This window comes from Carica papaya, chromosome 8 (assembly GCF_054855325.1).
Source record: "Carica papaya isolate Zhongbai chromosome 8, ASM5485532v1, whole genome shotgun sequence".
In the NCBI taxonomy this organism is placed as follows: Eukaryota; Viridiplantae; Streptophyta; class Magnoliopsida; order Brassicales; family Caricaceae; genus Carica; species Carica papaya.
This window is the reverse complement of record NC_142316.1, coordinates 120386-137955: the sequence shown is the minus strand read 5'-3', so window position 1 is coordinate 137955 and position 17570 is coordinate 120386. Positions and strand designations below refer to the sequence as shown.

Here is a 17570-nt window from a genome sequence, read left to right as displayed (position 1 = left end):
AAATTGGCTTTCCTTGGGTAACAATTAGTTTAAAAAGAAATGCTTTCCTACATGTGATCATTATATTAACATGAAAATTAAATGATCTTTACTTGTCAAGCTACTTCGAAATTTCTTCCTATTATACTAGTATTAGACATTTTGGTACTGGACCCAACCTCTTGCTCAGAGTAAAATATCCTAATTCATACAGATAGGTTACAAAGTTCAGCTTACCAAATAAATTGAATTGGTTAACCAATAGTTTTGCTTCTCATGAATAGGTAACTGAAAGTTTCAGTTGCCCATCTGAGATGATCTAAAACCAAACACTTACAGCTGAATTATTTCTGTTACCTGTTTTCGTGGATTTTTTTTGTTAAAATTTAATTTAAGCTTAAATTTTGAAATTAGTTTTGACATTGTTTAGGTTAAAATGATATTTTAGGATGTATCTACAAAATATGTTTTAGTATATACATGTATATACATATTTCTTTTTTTGAAATAAAAAGTAAGGACGTACATTAAGTAAATGGCATCAGGGGAGTGCACCCTATGTACGAAAATATTTACGTGTCGATCAGCATATCTACAATCGCTCCAAAATCTTTCAAACTATGTAAGTTGTGACCCAAAATAATGGAACCACCTTTTTTTTTTTTGAAATAATGGAATCAACTCTCTTTCATATTTACAAAAGTTTCTTCCCTTCCTTGAAAAATCCTATTGTTTCTTTTCTTCCAAATAACCTAAAAGATGGATAAAGGGATGAGGCGGACAACTTTAACCCTCCCAAGCCAATAGTTCATTAGTCACCAAACCCACCATTACCCAATTGATCCCCATAAGGCTATAAACAAGTGTCCAAAGGTTGTAGGAATGGGGGCAGCATAAATGTGATTGCAATTCTCGGCAGTGCACTTGCAAAGGAAGCATCTACTTACCATTATTTTCCCACTTTTCACCAAATTGTCAATAGTCAATATGTGCTCTTTGTCCACTTTCCACAAAAAAAAAAAGGATATTTTGGGGGGGTGCATGTGTCTTCCAAATGGTCTTGTAAGGAAACACCATACCCCTGTTTCTAACCAGATGACTATATATGTATCTACATATATTAACATCATTCATAAGAAAATAATTGAGTACAAGGAAATAAAGTAATAGCGAAAACATGATTAACTAATTTCATATATTCTACTTCACTAGCATATAAATATTATACAACAACCTCAGTAAACCTTCACATGATGAATATATATTATTTAGTAATCAAAATGACTATAATATTTTAAGTTAACCAATGATATATAGTATATATTATATAAAATAAAACTGGCTGAAACATAAAGGGAATTAAAATAAGAAAATAGCTGATCAATTATTCTCGTTATATGAAATCAATACTTGATTCTTTTATTATTTTTTTTTATAGAAGAAAGAGTATTACTAATAGAAAAGGAAAAGAAGAATATAGTCAAGGAGAACAAGGCATCTTCAGTGAGCTAGAAAAGTAAAAGAAAAGCAAACATAAAATGAAAACTAGCTCCTAGAAATAAAAAATTCCCAATTCAGTGCAGGTTAGAGATGCTAATAGTAGAATAATGCCCATGGTCCTTAATCCACAATATAGCCAAAAAAAAGTGGCTCCTACCCGCAGCTCTTGGAAAGGAGTGATCTGGTTGTTCAGAATCTGATGGTTCCTTGCAAGCGAAATGCTCCAAAAGCCCGCAAAGGGTGCACCTTCCCATAGGGCTTTATCTTGACCAAATTGTCCAGAACCTCCAAGATGTATCACAGTGCAAGAACAGATATGAGCGTGTTTCTCCTCCTACAAGACATATCACACATATATCTGGAAACAAGACACAATTAGGTCAGCAGACTTGAAGCATCTCATTGGTGTTTAGCCTCCGAAGGATGGCGGTCTGAACGCAGATAAGAAAAAGAAGTTTTTTTTTTTCCTTTATTTTCTGTTATTTTCAATAGGTGCAAAATGCTGAATTTATAGAGTTTTACATCCATATTTAATTTTCATAATTTTAGGAATAAATAACTATATAATCAATAGTAATAACTCCTAAAAATTACAACAATAAATCATAAAGATATGCAATAATAACTTTTAGAAATTTGCAATAATAAATCTTAAAAATATGCAGTAATAATTTTAAAGATGTGCAGTTAATTCTTTTCATATTTCTACACCTCAAGTTGGTGTGTAGATATTGATCATGCCAACTTATCAATGATTGATTCAAACTTTGGTATGAAATGCCCTTTGGTAAAAACATCAACTGTTTGTTGCTCAGAAGTCACAAACGACATACAAATAACTCCATTTTCCAGCTTCTCTTTAATGAAATGTCTATCAATCTCAATATGTTTCGTACGATCATGTTGAACTGGATTGTGTGCAATGCTTATAGTTGATTTATTATCACAAAATAGTTTCATAGGTGCTTTTGCATTTAATCTCAGTTCTTCTAGTATTCTTTTAATCCATATCACCTTACAAACTCCATTTGCCATGGTTATATACTCAGTTTCTGTGCTACTTCTAGCAACCACACTTTGCATCTTACTTCGCCAAGTAACCAAATTTCCCCATACAAACGTACAGTAACTGGAGGTGGATCGTCTATCTAAAACTGAACCTGCCCCATCTATATCTGTGAAGACTTTTACTCCTATTAATATTTTTCTTGAGCAGCAACTCTCTTCCAAGTGTACTCTTTAAATACTTGTGAGTCTTGTATACAGCTTCCAAATGTTCCTCATAAGGTGAGGGCATATATTAACTAACGACAATAACCACAAAAACGATATTAGGTCTTGTATGGGACAAATAAATGAGTTTTCCTACGAGACGTTGATATCTACCTTTATCAACTGGGATTCCATTAAGAGCATCTCCCAACTTCTGATTAGGATCTATGGGTGGATCACTTGGTTTGCAACCACTCATACCTGTCTCCTCTAAAAAGTCAAGAACATACTTTCTTTGTGATACAGAAATTCTCATCTTTGACTTTGCAATTTCCATACCCAGGAAGTAGCGTAAAGGCCCCAAATCCTTAATTTCAAATTCTGAGGCAAGATGTTTCTTCAACCTACATATTTCATCATCATCATTCCCCGCAAGTATTATATCATCCACGCATACAATCAAGATAGTCATCATTCCATCACCAGTGTGTTTCACAGATATTGTATGATCAGATTGTTTTTGATTATACCCATCTTTTTTAACAATTCTGGTAAATCTCTCAAACCAAGTTCGGGGAGACTATTTTAGTCCATCTAATGATTTTTTCAGCTTACAGACTTTTCGTTTAAACTTCTTTTCAAAGCTAGGAGGCGGATCCATGTAGACTTCTTCTTCTAGCTCTCTATTGAGGAATGCATTTTTAATATCCAGTTGAAATAGTGACCGTTCTAAATTCACAGCTACAGAGAATAACAATCAAATAGTATTTAATTTAGCCACAGGGACAAAAGTCTCCTGATAGTCAACTTCATATGTCTATGTAAATTCTTTTGCTACTAACCTTACTTTATAATGTTCCAATAATCCATATGAGCTGAACTTTATAGTGAAAACCCACTCGCACCCAACAATCAGTTTTCCTTTAGGCACTCAGTCATTTCTCACGTATCATTCTTATCTCGAGCCTCCATTTCTTCAAGAACAACCTTCTTCAATTCAGGAACCGTTGGTGCTTCCTGTATAGATTTAGGTACATTCACACTTGATAACTGTAAGACAAAAGTATGGTAAAAAGATGACAGGTTCTTATAAGATACAAAATTTGATAAAGGGTGTTGAGTACATGATCAAATTCCTTTTCTAAAAGCAATAGGGAGGTCTAGAAGGTCAGATTGTACTTGTTCAATGAGAAAAAACTTAGGTTCGAGAGACTTAGAGAGATTGTACCTGATTCTTCAGATCCTGATATCGGATCAGATTCTTAGCTTTGAAGATACATAGCTGCATCTTTCTTTACTTTGAATCGGATTTCTTTTAGTGTAAGTTTTTCTGAACAACCTCTTATCATTGAAGCGTGTATAATCCATTTTGTTAGTGTCTTTTTTGTGTTCAGGCACTAAGGTTGGTCCCATGTTTTCCTTAGCCAAAATATGAAAATCAAATATTGCAATTTCATTGCTTTTGTAATTATTAGAAATATTTTCTTTTTCAAACACTGAATCTTAATTTTCTTTCTCCTCTTGAAGATGAGGACTAAACAAGATTTGTGATTCAAGAAATGTAACATCCATCGTTATAAAATATTTTTTTTTTGTAGGATCAAAACATTTATACCTTATTTGTGTGGAAGAATACCTTAGAAAAATACATTTTATTGTTCGTGGATCTAACTTATCTCTGTTACGATTATGTATATGAACAAATACAACACATCCAAAAACCCTTAACAGTAAATCTGAAGTTAATCGAGACATTGGGAATAATTTTTTAAAAACTGTTAGAGGTGTCTAAAAGTTCAAAAACCTTGATGACATCTTGTTGGTTAGATATGTAGCAGTAAAAATTGTTTCTTCCCATAAGTATTTAAGTACGTTATTGGTAAACATTAAAAACCTAGCTACTTCTAAAATGTGCTTATTTTTTCTTTCTACTACTGTATTTTGTTGAGAACTGTTATTGCAATAGTTGTGATGAACAATTCCTTTTTTTTTAAGAAAAACGACTCTAAGATTTGGTTGACATATTTCTTTCTATTATCACTTCGAAACACTTGAATTTTTGTTTGAAATTAGGTTTCAATCATGGTATAAAAATTTTTGAAAACATATTCTGCTTCTGATTTTTCTTTAAGTAGATAAACTCAACTTAGACGTTTATGTTCATCAATAAATGTTATAAACCATTTTTTTCAAGAGTTTGTTAATATTCTAGAAGGTCCCTACACATCACTAGGAATAAGAGAAAAAGGCATAGATAGTTTATAGGATTGAGTAGGGAATGATGCACGATGGTGTTTAGCTAAGTGGCAAATTTCACATTGCAATAATACTAAATCTTTATTATGAAACAAATTTGAAAATAAATATTTTAAATATTGAAAGGTATGATGACCTAACCTATAGTGCAATACCATTATTTCATCACTAGTAGAATTAAAGTGTGCTCTAAGATTTGAGGATTTCGGTTGCTGACACAAAGAATTTCCATCATTAAAGTAATAGATACTTCCATGTTCCCTAGCATTGCCAATCATAATCCCCGTATCCTGATTCTGAAATTCACAGTAGTTTGGAAAAAATTTAGCACATCTTAAGTCCCGAGTTATTTTACTGACAGATAAAAGATTATAAGAAAGATTTGGAACATGAAGAACATTGTGAAGAACAAGAGTGTTAGATATAATAATTGACCATTTTCTAGCAATTGCTGAGATTGAACCATCGACGATTTTAATTTTTGATTGTCTACAAAAGGACTATAAGAAGAAAACAATTTAGAACAGCCTGTCATGTGATTCGTTGCACCTGAATCTATTATCCATGAACAAAGAGGAATAGTTGACACATTAAAGACGACATATTGAAGGTATTACCTTTCTGAGCTAAGGAACAAGAGGAAGGTACAAGATTAGAAAATTGTGTGGATTGAAAAAGTATATAAGAAGAAAACAATTTAGAACAACCTGTCAGGTGATCCGTTCCACCTGAATCTATTATCCATGGGCAAAGAGGAATAGTTGACACATTAAAGACGACATATTGAAGGTAGTTACCTTTTTGGGCTAAGGAACAAGAGGAAGGTACAAGATTAGAAAATTGTGTGGATTGAAAAAGTCTATACAGTTGTTCTGACTGTTTCTTACTGAATGAAGGTGTTGCAACAGCAGATTCTATGTTCCCATTTTTTTTTAGATTTGAATACGTTTCTCGGACAACATCCCACATATCTTTCGCAGTGGGAAGAAACAAGTATGTTTTCCGAATTGAAGCCTCCATGGAATTGATCAACCAGGCTATGACAAGGGAGTTTTCTGACTTCCAAATCTGCCATGTTGGATCTGTATTTTCTGGTTTCTTTGTCTCGCCGTTGAGATAGCCAAGTTTGCCTTTGCCATTGACCACCAACTTAATAGATTGCACCCATTCCAGGTAATTTTTTCTGTTCAGTTTGTGAACGGTTAATTGTATTGGGGAACTTTAAATTCCGTTGGGGATTACAGATCCCGATGGTAACAACATCTTGACATTATTTCCAGGAGATGTGGTAGTGGAACTGATGTCACTTATCCTCACTGTTCCAGGCATAACTGTTTAGACCATCACAAAAAAAAAACTGATAAAAAGAGAAGGATTTAAAAACAAAAATTTTATTCAGGTCAAACTAGCCGACCTGGCTCTGATACCATGAATGCAAACAAGAAAAAGAAGTTTTATTTTTTGTTATTTTCAGCAAGTACAAAATGCTGAATTTATAGAGTTTTACATTCATATTTAGTCTTTCTAATTTTAGGAGTAAATAACTATATAATTAATATTAATAACTTCTAAAAATTACAGAAATAAATCATAAAGATATGCAATAATAACTTATAGAAATCTGTAATAGTAAATTCTAAAAATATGCAATAATAATTTTAAGGATGTGTAATCAATTCTTTCTATATTTCTACAGTCCAAGTGAACACCTTGACTTTGGAAGGAACAGCAGATTTTTCAGAGATTTCTAGGTTTTGGAAGATATAGTTGATTCTTTTGAAAACAGTAACCAGAACCAAGGTCCACAATAATCAAACCAGAATTTGTAATTTTCTTTGCTCGGATTAGTTAAATCCAATAACAAACACATCTACATATAGATACTGAGGCCTTCTATTAGATTTATGTGCATTGACTCTGAATCATGCGACATTTGTAATCCATAGCATATGTTACTCAATTTATTTTATTTGGTATTAAGGCTTCCTTTATTATTATTATTATTTTTCTTTTTCTGAAGTTCCCATTATCATTTTAACATTGCAGGATATGGAAATGCAGAGAGGAAAACCACTCTACTTGAACCAGGAGCGCTATGCTGCTCTAACTCACATGGTGAGGATAGTCTTCTTTCTGCAAGCTCTAAGACCATGATGTTTTACTTATACCTAAATGGCATAATGCTCATGATGGCATATATATTGAGTGAGACCACAACTAATCCTTGACCATTGATGTTCGGTTAAATCAGTATTTATCTGGAATTTTTTTGGTCTAACAATCTTTTTGCTTTGTATTATTTTCATCACATTGTTAGTATGATTTTCTTAATGATAGGTTGCTCATGGCCTTGACCGAAATTCAAAGGTTCTTGCGCAAACTACGATGGGTTCTTTCTTCATCATTTAATGATAAAAATTCAGGAGTTCTGTGAAGGTAATTATTGATAGTATCTTCATTTTTTTTTCTCTCGCTTCAGTTTTTCAAGAATTGGTCTCTCAATCCTTGTTATGATTCTTACTAAATGTTTTTATCTGAATTCTTTTCAGGAATTAAAGACTTCTTGATTCAACTAATGTCGAAGGGGAGGGAAAATTCTGCTCCAGGTGCTAAGGTTGTCAAATTATAATGTTCCTTGTGATTATGGGAAGATGTTGTGGATCTTGGCCATAAACGTGGCATGTAATGGTTGCATGACAGCTTCCAGGTTGGTTTTATTCAAATATATTTCTTGATAGGTTAAGTCCTTTCACACTTCTTTTAACTTCTATTTAGTCGTGGTGAATGGGGAGAAGGTTTTCCTTTGTTTCCTTATTACATGCACTCCAGCAATTTGATGATCTGCAGGAAAGTATGACAAAGTTTAAGGCAGTGATCTTACTTGATTTTATGTTATAGAAATAAGCATGAGAATTAGCTAGTGCAATCAGGTTGTTGTGTCATACTACCACTTTTCTGTTCCTGCATGACGTCCAGTTAGCCATGCATTTCGTCCAGTTAGCCATTGGTTTTTTGTCTCTATAGTATAACCTTTTCTTAGTGGATATTGAACAATTTGTGTCTGTCCTCTTGACTGTTGTATTTGCAAAGGTACTCTATGCCTTTTGGTCTATGATATTCTTACAGGATTACTTCTATATAAAGGTAATATTCTCTCACGAGAAAGACACCGGTCCAAGTCCCAACAAATCCTTTACCATTTTTAAGAATTGGTTATGGAGGATGTTTGCCCTAGAGTCCTAATGGTTCTTTTGGTCAATGTCTCACTTGATTTCCATTTAATTTCTATATTCAACCAAGAGGTACTAGCCCCATATGGTGCCTTTTCCCACAGAGGAAGGTTAGGTTCTATACCTAACATCTGTGGAGAATTAAAATAAAAGAAAATTCTAGATTTAATTTCACATAGAGAACTACAGCGTGATTCAATTTTCTAAGTCGCTTTTGTTGCCACTTTAAGGTCCCTCTTTGTCTAGTTAATTTTAAAGTATGAGCTTTGGTAACCAACCATCATTGAGACTTTTTCGAATTGTAGCAAGCAGTTTTAAACTTTTTGTAGTCGCATCTGCTTAATATAAAAATTTACATAGGAATGGAGAAGTCATAGTTGTTTGTCTGAGTTGGTAGCAGAGTAGAAGGTCAAATCAGAAACAAATCGCGTATTTATGCTTTTGGTTTTGTGCTCCCAAAATAATTACAATGGATGTTACGTGCTTTCATCATGTAGGTGGTTCAGATTTTCCTCTCTGCAAAGCGGGTTTAGCAAAGTTGTTCTTCCTTGGTTGTACAGTCGTGTATATATCTTGGGAACTTCTGCACTTGGTTCTCCTTGAACTTCTGGACGTGCTGTAGAAGATGAGCCTTCATACTCAGGGTCGATCTTGTGACTTGTTTCATCCATGTATGGTCTTCTTGTTATTTTTTTAGATTTTTTTTTTTTTTTCTAAAGAAAAGGAAAATCATTTTCATGTCATTTCAACCCTCGTGTAAAGCATTGATATATTTTCTTCGGCTATATGAAAGTGTTGTATATCCTTCAGATATTTTCTGGTGTCCGCCTTCAATATATAAGCATGCAGTGTAGAGAGGGAGAGTGGAAGTGGTATAGAAGGATGTGTTTAATTACGTTAGGGTTTTGCTAAATTAACCGAATGGTTAAAATGATTGTTTTCTGGTGATTATTAAAACATCAATGTTATTAAATTTTCAATAATTAAGTTTTTAAAATGCTCAGCTATTTCTTATTTATAAAAATAAGTTATTGAGGAAGCAGAGCCTGTTTTAACTAATTTGTCTTTCATGTGACTTTAATATTATATAAAAAAATATAGAGATTTTTTGTACGTTAAATATCGTGCATCTGTTGGATTTAGATTTCTACTAAGATGTTGATGGAAGCGTAAATGTTATTTTGGTAGAAATAAAATAAGACTCACCTAATCATCACGCCCTTGTAATGTAAATTGGATGTCGGTGCTCGTGAGATGCTTTTATTTCCAAGTGTTGCTTTCGTTCTTTCAAGACTTTCATAAATTTACTTCGCCGAGAGAACAGAATTTTCTGTGTCTTCGTATTGTTTCTTTCACATACTTCGATTCAAACCTAGTGTTTTTCATTTCTAATCTCCATTTCATTTCTTTTCTCTCTGTTAATTTTGGAATCCGATAAGTAATGTATCGGCAAAAAACATAAATGAGTTGCTCTGCTCACGACTTGCTTTCTCTTTTTTTGCAAATGTTAAGTTCATGCTCCTGACGAATTCCCTCTTTTAAGAATTTGATTTTGTGGCGACATTGGGAGTAAATTTGTTTTACCAAAAAGAGAGAAACATTCTTCTTAATTTTTCTATTTCTTTGAATGTTCTGCTTATTATTATTTTTTTTTATCACTTACATTAACAATGAATTCATATTATGAGTAGAAAAATAAGATAGAAGGATTAGAATAACATAATTGAAGAAGAGAGTGAAGAAATTGCAAGAATATTGAGTGGGAATCCCAGATTTAACTAAGTGACTTTGATTTACAAAAGTGTTAAAGCTCGTAATCTCCATTTACTTTTCTTTTCTAAGTAAATATAAACAATAGAACTAGTTTTAGGAGTGAATCTAAAAATACCCAAATAGCAACTAACTAGTAAAAATAGGTTATATCGTAATAGACAGAGAGTAGAACTGTTCAGAATTGAAGAAGAGGATAAAGAAATTAGGAGAAAATCGAGTAAGAACAAAGAAATATGCAATCATATTTGTATAGATTAGTCAAATCTCATATTTTGTACTTTATCCTCAATAAGATGATAAAAAATAAGAAGGAATATTGTAATATTAACTCAATATGCAAGCAATAAACAATTTATAGTTCTTAGCTTTGCATTTCAAATCTTAATCCTGTATTTGAATATCAGAAGGCAATTGGGTTGGAAAGATTTCATGAAGGGAACCTTTGGAGGATGCATATTCTTTCGTATACAAACTAATTGCTATTTGCAAGTAGGCTGAAGAATCCAAGTAAATTTTTCTCAGAAAAGAAAATAACAAATCTAGATAATTTACAAAAGAAATCAATAGAAAATATATCATTGATTATATATAACTATATATTTAACTGCAGCGAAATAAATTTTAGTGAAGTGAAAATCCTACCCAAAGGACCAACTAAATTTCTCAACATACAATGCCATGTATTTCTGTCAGCCGTAGAGGAATTTGAATTTCTTCTCTTACAAGGATGTTCTTCTGTACAGAATAATCTTGTCAATACCCTACTAATTGCCTCTTGAGTTTTCCTTCACAAGAGTCCATAATGTTAAGATATGCTTGAGCTATCACATAAGAAGTCCAAAATGGCAATTGCCATTAACCAAAATCTTATATATATCCTTTGAATACCTCTATAAAGTAACAGACTCAGGCGCCATAAAAAAGCAATCACCCAACTTCAAGCATATCTCCTGCCTTATCCCTGCATTAATAGAATGAAACAGAAATGAGAAAAAATAATGTAGGAAACACCCGACTTACCTTTGACGTAATATGAGAAGGATATGTAAAGATCCACAGCTCATGCAAAATAACTGAAGAGATGCAAACATGCAAAACACTGTTGCCCGTTAATAATATATAATCCCCAGCTCATGCACACAACCAGTTATTGGATATTACAACGACCCAAAATTTCATTCAGTTCTCTGCTTTACTCTGGAAAGGAATTTGGAAGCCCTCTAATTGAGGGCCGAGAGGACAAGAAAGTGCCATATAAGTAAAAAATATATCTAGTCATCCAGTTACTTTAGGAGAAGCACCTCCTCTCTTCCTCCCAATTGAAGAATCCTAATCCCTCGTAAAGAAAACACAAAGAGAGCTCAAAATCACAACATTAGTTATGAACACCAGTCTTTCAAATTCTCTGTTTTTTATTCTCTCGGAGATATAACAATTTTGAAAAACTATAACAAGATCCAATAATAATTTCTTATTGTAGATGAGAAACATGACATAAAAGGGTATCAAATTATCAAGTAATTGCCAACAAATTAAATGTCATTCTTCTTGTAGATGAGAAACACAACATGCAGGATCTCAAATGATCAAGTATTGCTAAGAGATACAAGTCATCCTTATGGAAATTACAAATTACAGCAACCCTTAATCATGGAATAAAAGTTTTTGAAATACAGCTGAGTGAATTCCTCCAGTAAGCATTGATTTTCACTTGGACATGCTTTTGCAGACTTCTAGTTTATATATATGACTCATGGATGATTCTTCACTTACCGAGTATGACTAAGAGATAATGTAACCAAGTTAATATTTCATTGATCCCAACAAGGGTATAACCAAAAATGAAAGGCACATAGAACGTATACATTTCTAATGTAGCAGTTAATAATATAATGACTTACAGTTTATGTCCAAGGTCACTTCCCAACTTTGTTGTATGGGAACAATCTTCACTTACAGCAGAACTTCTGTTCACTGATAAATCTGAGGATCTGATATTCACATCAGATTTCTCCTTCTTGGAACTGAACTCAAGTTGTCTCTCTACGGACTTAAAGACAGCAGTTCTTTTGGACCTTAACCGGTATGGAGGAGACACATTAAAAGCCTTGCTAGTAGGTCCAGCGACATCATTTTCTCTAAAAGCAGGACTGCTGCACAAACTCTCATTTTCGAACAGGGACTTCTCAGAACTGTTCTCAGCTCTTTCGTGTTTGTTGGATGCGTGAGGCCTGCCCTTGACCATTTCCGCATCCACTTTCTCAACTTTGTTAATGATTTGATGCCCTTGAGAAACTATTTTTCTCTTTCGGAATATGGAAGGAGTATTAGGGAAGGTCTTGGCAGCAATTTTTAATATAGATTCGGGACTTTGCATACCTCGAGCACTGTCCTTCACACAAGGTGGAGTGAAGAAACAAATAGGTGAGATATTGGGGCCAGAACTACAGTCATGGCTTACACCACACGTACAAAAGAGATCTATATCTGATGGAATACAATTTTCAAACTGGGGTGGCTCATAGTATAAAGAGCCATATGTCGGAGTTCCAAACTGCAATTGCCTCCCAGTATCTGTATCTTCAACAATTTCTGAGCTGGTTCCATGATTCTCAAACTTTGGCACTGACTCTAAGTTACTGCAGGTAGTACCTGCATTAGACAACTCTGGCCTACATTCTACATTTTCAGAATCACCTGACTCATTTGGAAGACCACTAGATGAAACAGCCGCATCTTGTTTGGGTGCCAAAGAATCAATATGATCCTTACCATCTTCGTCTAGTTTACATATGTCTGTAGTTCCTGATGATGTTTGTGCAGCTGAATCTGAATCTTTATTTGAGGAAGCAAGTAATTTTTTAGTTACAGTAGATCTATTTGTATCTTTGGTGCCATTTTGAAGGCCATTCTTTGCAACTGGCGGCAGTTTCCCAGTAGCCAAGTAGAAATCTAATTTTTTCTTCAAGGAACTATTCCAGTGATTTTTTATCGAGTTATCAGTTCTACATCAAGAACCAGTGCAACAGACAAGAATTAGCTGAAGTAAAATGAGAGGATAATAAATGCTTGAAGTAGCATGTCAAAGGTTTAAATAGCACTAGCATCAGATATAGCATCAGGGATCATTGGAGAGATTCAAGGAAAACAGAGCTAATTCATATCTCTATTTGACCATTATTAAGAACTTTGATTAGTTGTGGCAGTTGAGAAAACTACTCTTTGGTTGATTATGATTTTGGTAGCTGTGGTCTCAATTTGAAGAAGCATTTGGACAACTAATCCAGAGAAACTACCCCTAGTTTCAATTCTGTTTAAGATTATTTGACCTTACCCTAAATTTGACACTCAAAACAGCAGTAACTCAATAATGATGGAATCAGAAACAGAATTAATCATGTGATATGAAAAGATACCACTAATAGTAAGAAAGTAAAACTCATCTCCTTGTTATTAAATAGCACTAGCATCAGATATAGCATCAGGGATCATTGGAGAGATTCAAGGAAAACAGAGCTAATTCATATCTCTATTTGACCATTATTAAGAACTTTGATTAGCTGTGGCTGTTGAGAAAACTATTCTTTGGTTGATTATGATTTTGGTTGCTGTGGTCTCAATTTGAAGAACCATTTGGACAACTAATCCAGAGAAACTACCCCTAGTTTCAATTCTGTTTAAGATTATTTGACCTTACCCTAAATTGGACACTCAAAACAGCAGTAACTCAATAATGATGGAATCAGAAACAGAATTAATCATGGGATATGAAAAGATACCACTAATAGTAAGAAAGTAAAACTCATCTCCTTATTATTAAATAGCACTAGCATCAGATATAGCATCAGGGATCATTGGAGAGATTCAAGGAAAAAATAGCTAATTCATATCTCTATTTGACCATTATTAAGAACTTTGATTAGCTGTGGCTGTTGAGAAAACTATTCTTTGGTTGATTATGATTTTGGTTGCTGTGGTCTCAATTTGAAGAAGCATTTGGACAACTAATCCAGAGAAACTACCCCTAGTTTCAATTCTGTTTAAGATTATTTGACCTTACCCTAAATTGGACACTCAAAACAGCAGTAACTCAATAATGATGGAATCAGAAACAGAATTAATCATGGGATATGAAAAGATACCACTAATAGTAAGAAAGTAAAACTCATCTCCTTACAAGTAATATACACAGACAAGATAGGCGATGCAATTTGGTTCATTTCCAGAGAAGTGGACTGTTAATGAACATAGTTCCCCAAAAAAAAGTTTTATCAATCTGCTGGTATGGTATGAGCTGCAAAATTTTATGTTCCTTATAAATACCTAGTGCGTCACATGAAATGTATTCTGGATAAGTACTAACAATATACTCTGGGTAAGTCTCTACGGCATGATGATTTATGCTTCACTATTACTAGTCCTTCTGGCTCAGCAAAAGACAATAGCCAGTAAAATAAGAACCTAGTCTCAGAAGAGCTTCACAGAGTGCCACTCTAGTCTAGGACAAACAGGTTTCTTGATGGGACAATGTTACATCACAAATAGCACATGAATTCCTACAGAAATTTGAGCATGAAAAAAAAAAACAACTGTACCTTCCAGGTAAGACCTTGGCGATTTCAGCCCATTTGTTCCCATGCACCCGATGAGCATTCATAAGAGCTAATTCTTCATCCAAAGTCCATGCGTCTTTTTTAATATCAGGATTCAAATGATTGTGCCACCTACAAACAATGTTTTTGGCAATTTTGTAAATGAAAGAAACTGCCTTTTCAAATGAACAAACCAATTTGCTTTTGTCCTTTATGAAGGTAGGCAAGATTAGGTGCAAATTTCCAAAATGGAAAATCAGAAATTTAGATCTTGCCCATCATCTGCTTATGCATCCTTATAAGTTTTATTATTGTCTCTTCGATCATTTTATATGACATAAATATTAAAATATGATCTATTTAGCAAATGAAATAATATTAGAAATCATGAACATTCTGAGTCTAAGAAAAATGATTATTCGTTACCTCTCTCTGCATTGTTTTCCAATTCGACCAGGCAAAGACTTTGCAATGACAGACCATTTTGTGGGTCCATATCTTGCCACCAGTTCAATGATTTTATCATCCTCCTGCAAAACACACATACAACAGGAACTATGTTATCAAGTTCCAAAAACAAACAGCGGAAGGGAAATGTGGAAGCAAGTTTATACCTCTTGAGTCCAAGGTCCTTTAACAAGATCTGGATTGAGAACCTTCTGCCATCGATGCAGACACTGCACTTCTGATCTATCAGGAAAGAACTCAGCTGCAAGAACAGTATATACCATAAGAACATAAGGAATTTTAGCTTAACACTATTACCTGAAATTTTCGGTGCTACAGAAATTTCAACATTTATACACTTAAATCTTATGCCATTAAATTACTAGGCAATTCACAAAAAGACCTATGCGCAGCAGGCATTAAATGATATTATTAGATCCAACCATTTAAAGAAATTCAAAGAAATGAAATGAATCACATAGATAAAAAATAATAATTAAAGAAAAACTTCCAACCAACGAAATATTCATTTATTTCTCTCTTCACATCCTTGCCATTTTGTGAACTTCAGCCCGACTCTAGAACATCACCTACGGATTTCAGTTGCAGACAGCACCAGAGCTAGAACACTGAAATATAGGACCAACTTTTAACATGACATTTTCATTTAACAAAATATTTACAGCTCCGATATTTACTCCATGGCTGACCAAAAAAAAATCTTATCAGCCCTACATCTGCTTTAAGTTCACCTATTAAGTCAATAACCTACTTTTTGACATAAAGTCAATAACATACTTTTGTCCTAAATTAATTAGAGCAAAGAACTTATCAATAAGAATCACTCACAAGGGATGCTGACGTATAGTTAAATTTTTAATATAATTTAAATTACATTAAAGTGAATTGGAAGTTTCAATATGGTAACTAGTTAAGCATATAGAAGTAACTGCTGTCAAAAGAAATAATGAGGAACTCCAAAAAAATTATAAATGTTGAGGAAAGAAAAAAACCTATCTTTTTCCAGCTCTTTCCCTTAAAAGCTGCAACAGCATTTCTCAATGTCTCATCCTGCAACAGATTAGATAAGTTCTTACTAACATAAACATATCGCAGAGCAACATCAGATCAATATGTTCAAAATAAGAGAGAGCATACATGGCACATGGTAGAGTTACTTTTATACTGTACAAAGTTATTATTCTTAGAAATTTTGAAGTTAATAGGTGCTGAAAATCTTCCTAAACCAACGAAAATGCCAAAATTACCCAATCTTAATCTCCCTCTTCAGAAATGATTGGGCAGATGTGTGCACCCACACATACATACGATCTCTAGCTAATCCATAATGCATAAAAATTCAATAATTGAAAGAGGAAGAAATTTCCTACCTCCTGCGGAGTCCAGCCACCTTTCGCACGCCTAATAGGGCCGGTGGTTCTCCTGCAAATTCAAATACACAACATGCTGTTTATTGGGCATATTAAAATCCATGGGAACTACATAGGTAGAGTTGCCGAAATCTAGGGTATTCGTCATGTTTCTAAACAATATACTAAAATAAAAGGCTTTAGAGGAGAGTACCGATGAGTAGGTGATGTTGCTGCAGGGCTAGAAATTGCCGGAGACTTAAGTATGGCACTTCCACTGCCTTCAGATATAGAAGAGCTGGATGCTGTTGTTAATTGTTTATTCTCAAGACAACACTCCTCGACCTTTAACTCAGCCATCTGCTTCTACAATCATCTCCAAAACTCAAAATCCTAATCAAGAAGAACTGAGAAAATAACCAAATAGATAAAGACTTCCTACAAAAAAGCAACCATATATAATCACTATGAACACTCAAACGCAACTGACGACAAAGAAAATTCCCAACCCGCACCGCCAAAAACGAATACAAACAAAAGCCAGATCTCAATACCAGCAATTAGATCAAAATAAATCGATAAAACCCAATACTTGTGCACACAAACCACAGAATCCTAGGGTTTTTAGCAGATAAAAGCATAAACCCAAGAAAACTAATTGTTTCACAAATCAGAGATACTTGGGATTAAAGGAATAACGATGAAGCGATCGGAGACAGTAAAAGAAATGAAAAGAAAAAAGGAAAACTTATTTTGGCAAACAGAAACGATTCCGATTTGCGAAGGTGAAACTGACCTCATCCTGAAAAGAACTGGCGGGAATCAAACTGGAGCTCATCGAACGAAGAAAATCCCTTTTGGAGTGAGAAAGAATTGAAACGTCTCTCTGTGGAAACAGAAAGCACTTGCTTTGTTTCGAAAAATCCTTTGCCCGTTGAAACAATGAAAGAAAGAGAGTCTTCAAAGATTAAAAAATATATATATATATATATTAAAAACGTTAAAAAAGTATATAACGAATGTATACGCACCGACGTCTCCGTTACTAACCGTTATATATAGCTGCTGAGGGTTTCGGAAGGTAAAACCCCTGATGGGTTAACGTCTGTTAAAGTCATCAAGTTACCGTTAGGGACAAAGTTTGAACCTGAAAGGGCATTCTAGCTAGAGGAAAGCCCCACACGCGTTTGAGTCGAACAAAGTTTTAGCCT

At 33.9% G+C, this 17570-nt stretch overlaps 2 protein-coding genes across 5 annotated transcripts in view; one reads left to right on the top strand and one right to left on the bottom strand.

Annotated features, from left to right (window-relative positions):
- The window catches only part of PRT6 (proteolysis 6), a 32830-nt gene extending 23840 nt beyond the window's left edge, over positions 1-8990 (top strand). The window contains exons 16-19 of the mRNA XM_088209886.1: positions 6994-7062; positions 7285-7383; positions 7497-7654; positions 8675-8990. Of these exons, the coding sequence (XP_088066012.1) occupies positions 6994-7062; positions 7285-7356 (141 nt within the window). The 3' untranslated portion in view covers positions 7357-7383; positions 7497-7654; positions 8675-8990. The remainder of the gene's footprint in view (positions 1-6993; positions 7063-7284; positions 7384-7496; positions 7655-8674) is intronic.
- A 1507-nt stretch (positions 8991-10497) lies between these two features.
- MYB3R-5 (myb domain protein 3r-5) lies at positions 10498-17322 on the bottom strand. 4 transcript variants are annotated; one of them, XM_022031131.2, is made up of 9 exons: positions 17156-17322; positions 16574-16725; positions 16381-16432; positions 16003-16060; positions 15157-15251; positions 14969-15072; positions 14546-14674; positions 11852-12955; positions 10498-10911 (listed from the first exon to the last, which is right to left on the bottom strand). In XM_022031131.2, exons 1-9 carry the CDS (start codon positions 17195-17197, stop codon positions 10878-10880), a joined length of 1770 nt encoding a protein of 589 aa, XP_021886823.2. In that variant the 5' UTR covers positions 17198-17322; the 3' UTR covers positions 10498-10877. The 4 variants fall into 4 exon arrangements, with proteins under 4 accessions (XP_021886823.2, XP_021886824.2, XP_021886827.2 ...); XM_022031132.2 differs by having other exon boundaries at positions 16574-16719; XM_022031135.2 differs by having other exon boundaries at positions 16574-16766; positions 17156-17319.
- Between the last annotated feature and the right edge of the window lie 248 nt (positions 17323-17570).

Excerpts from the sequence above, each read along its gene's own strand:
- MYB3R-5 (XM_022031131.2), bottom strand. The coding sequence starts at position 17,197 with ATGAGCTCCAGTTTGATTCCCGCCAGTTCTTTTCAGGATGAG. Across the intron at positions 16,433-16,573 it reads GCAACATCACCTACTCATCG|GAGAACCACCGGCCCTATTA; the intron begins GTACTCTCCTCT and ends TTGAATTTGCAG. Across the intron at positions 14,675-14,968 it reads GGAAAACAATGCAGAGAGAG|GTGGCACAATCATTTGAATC; the intron begins GTAACGAATAAT and ends CATTGTTTGTAG.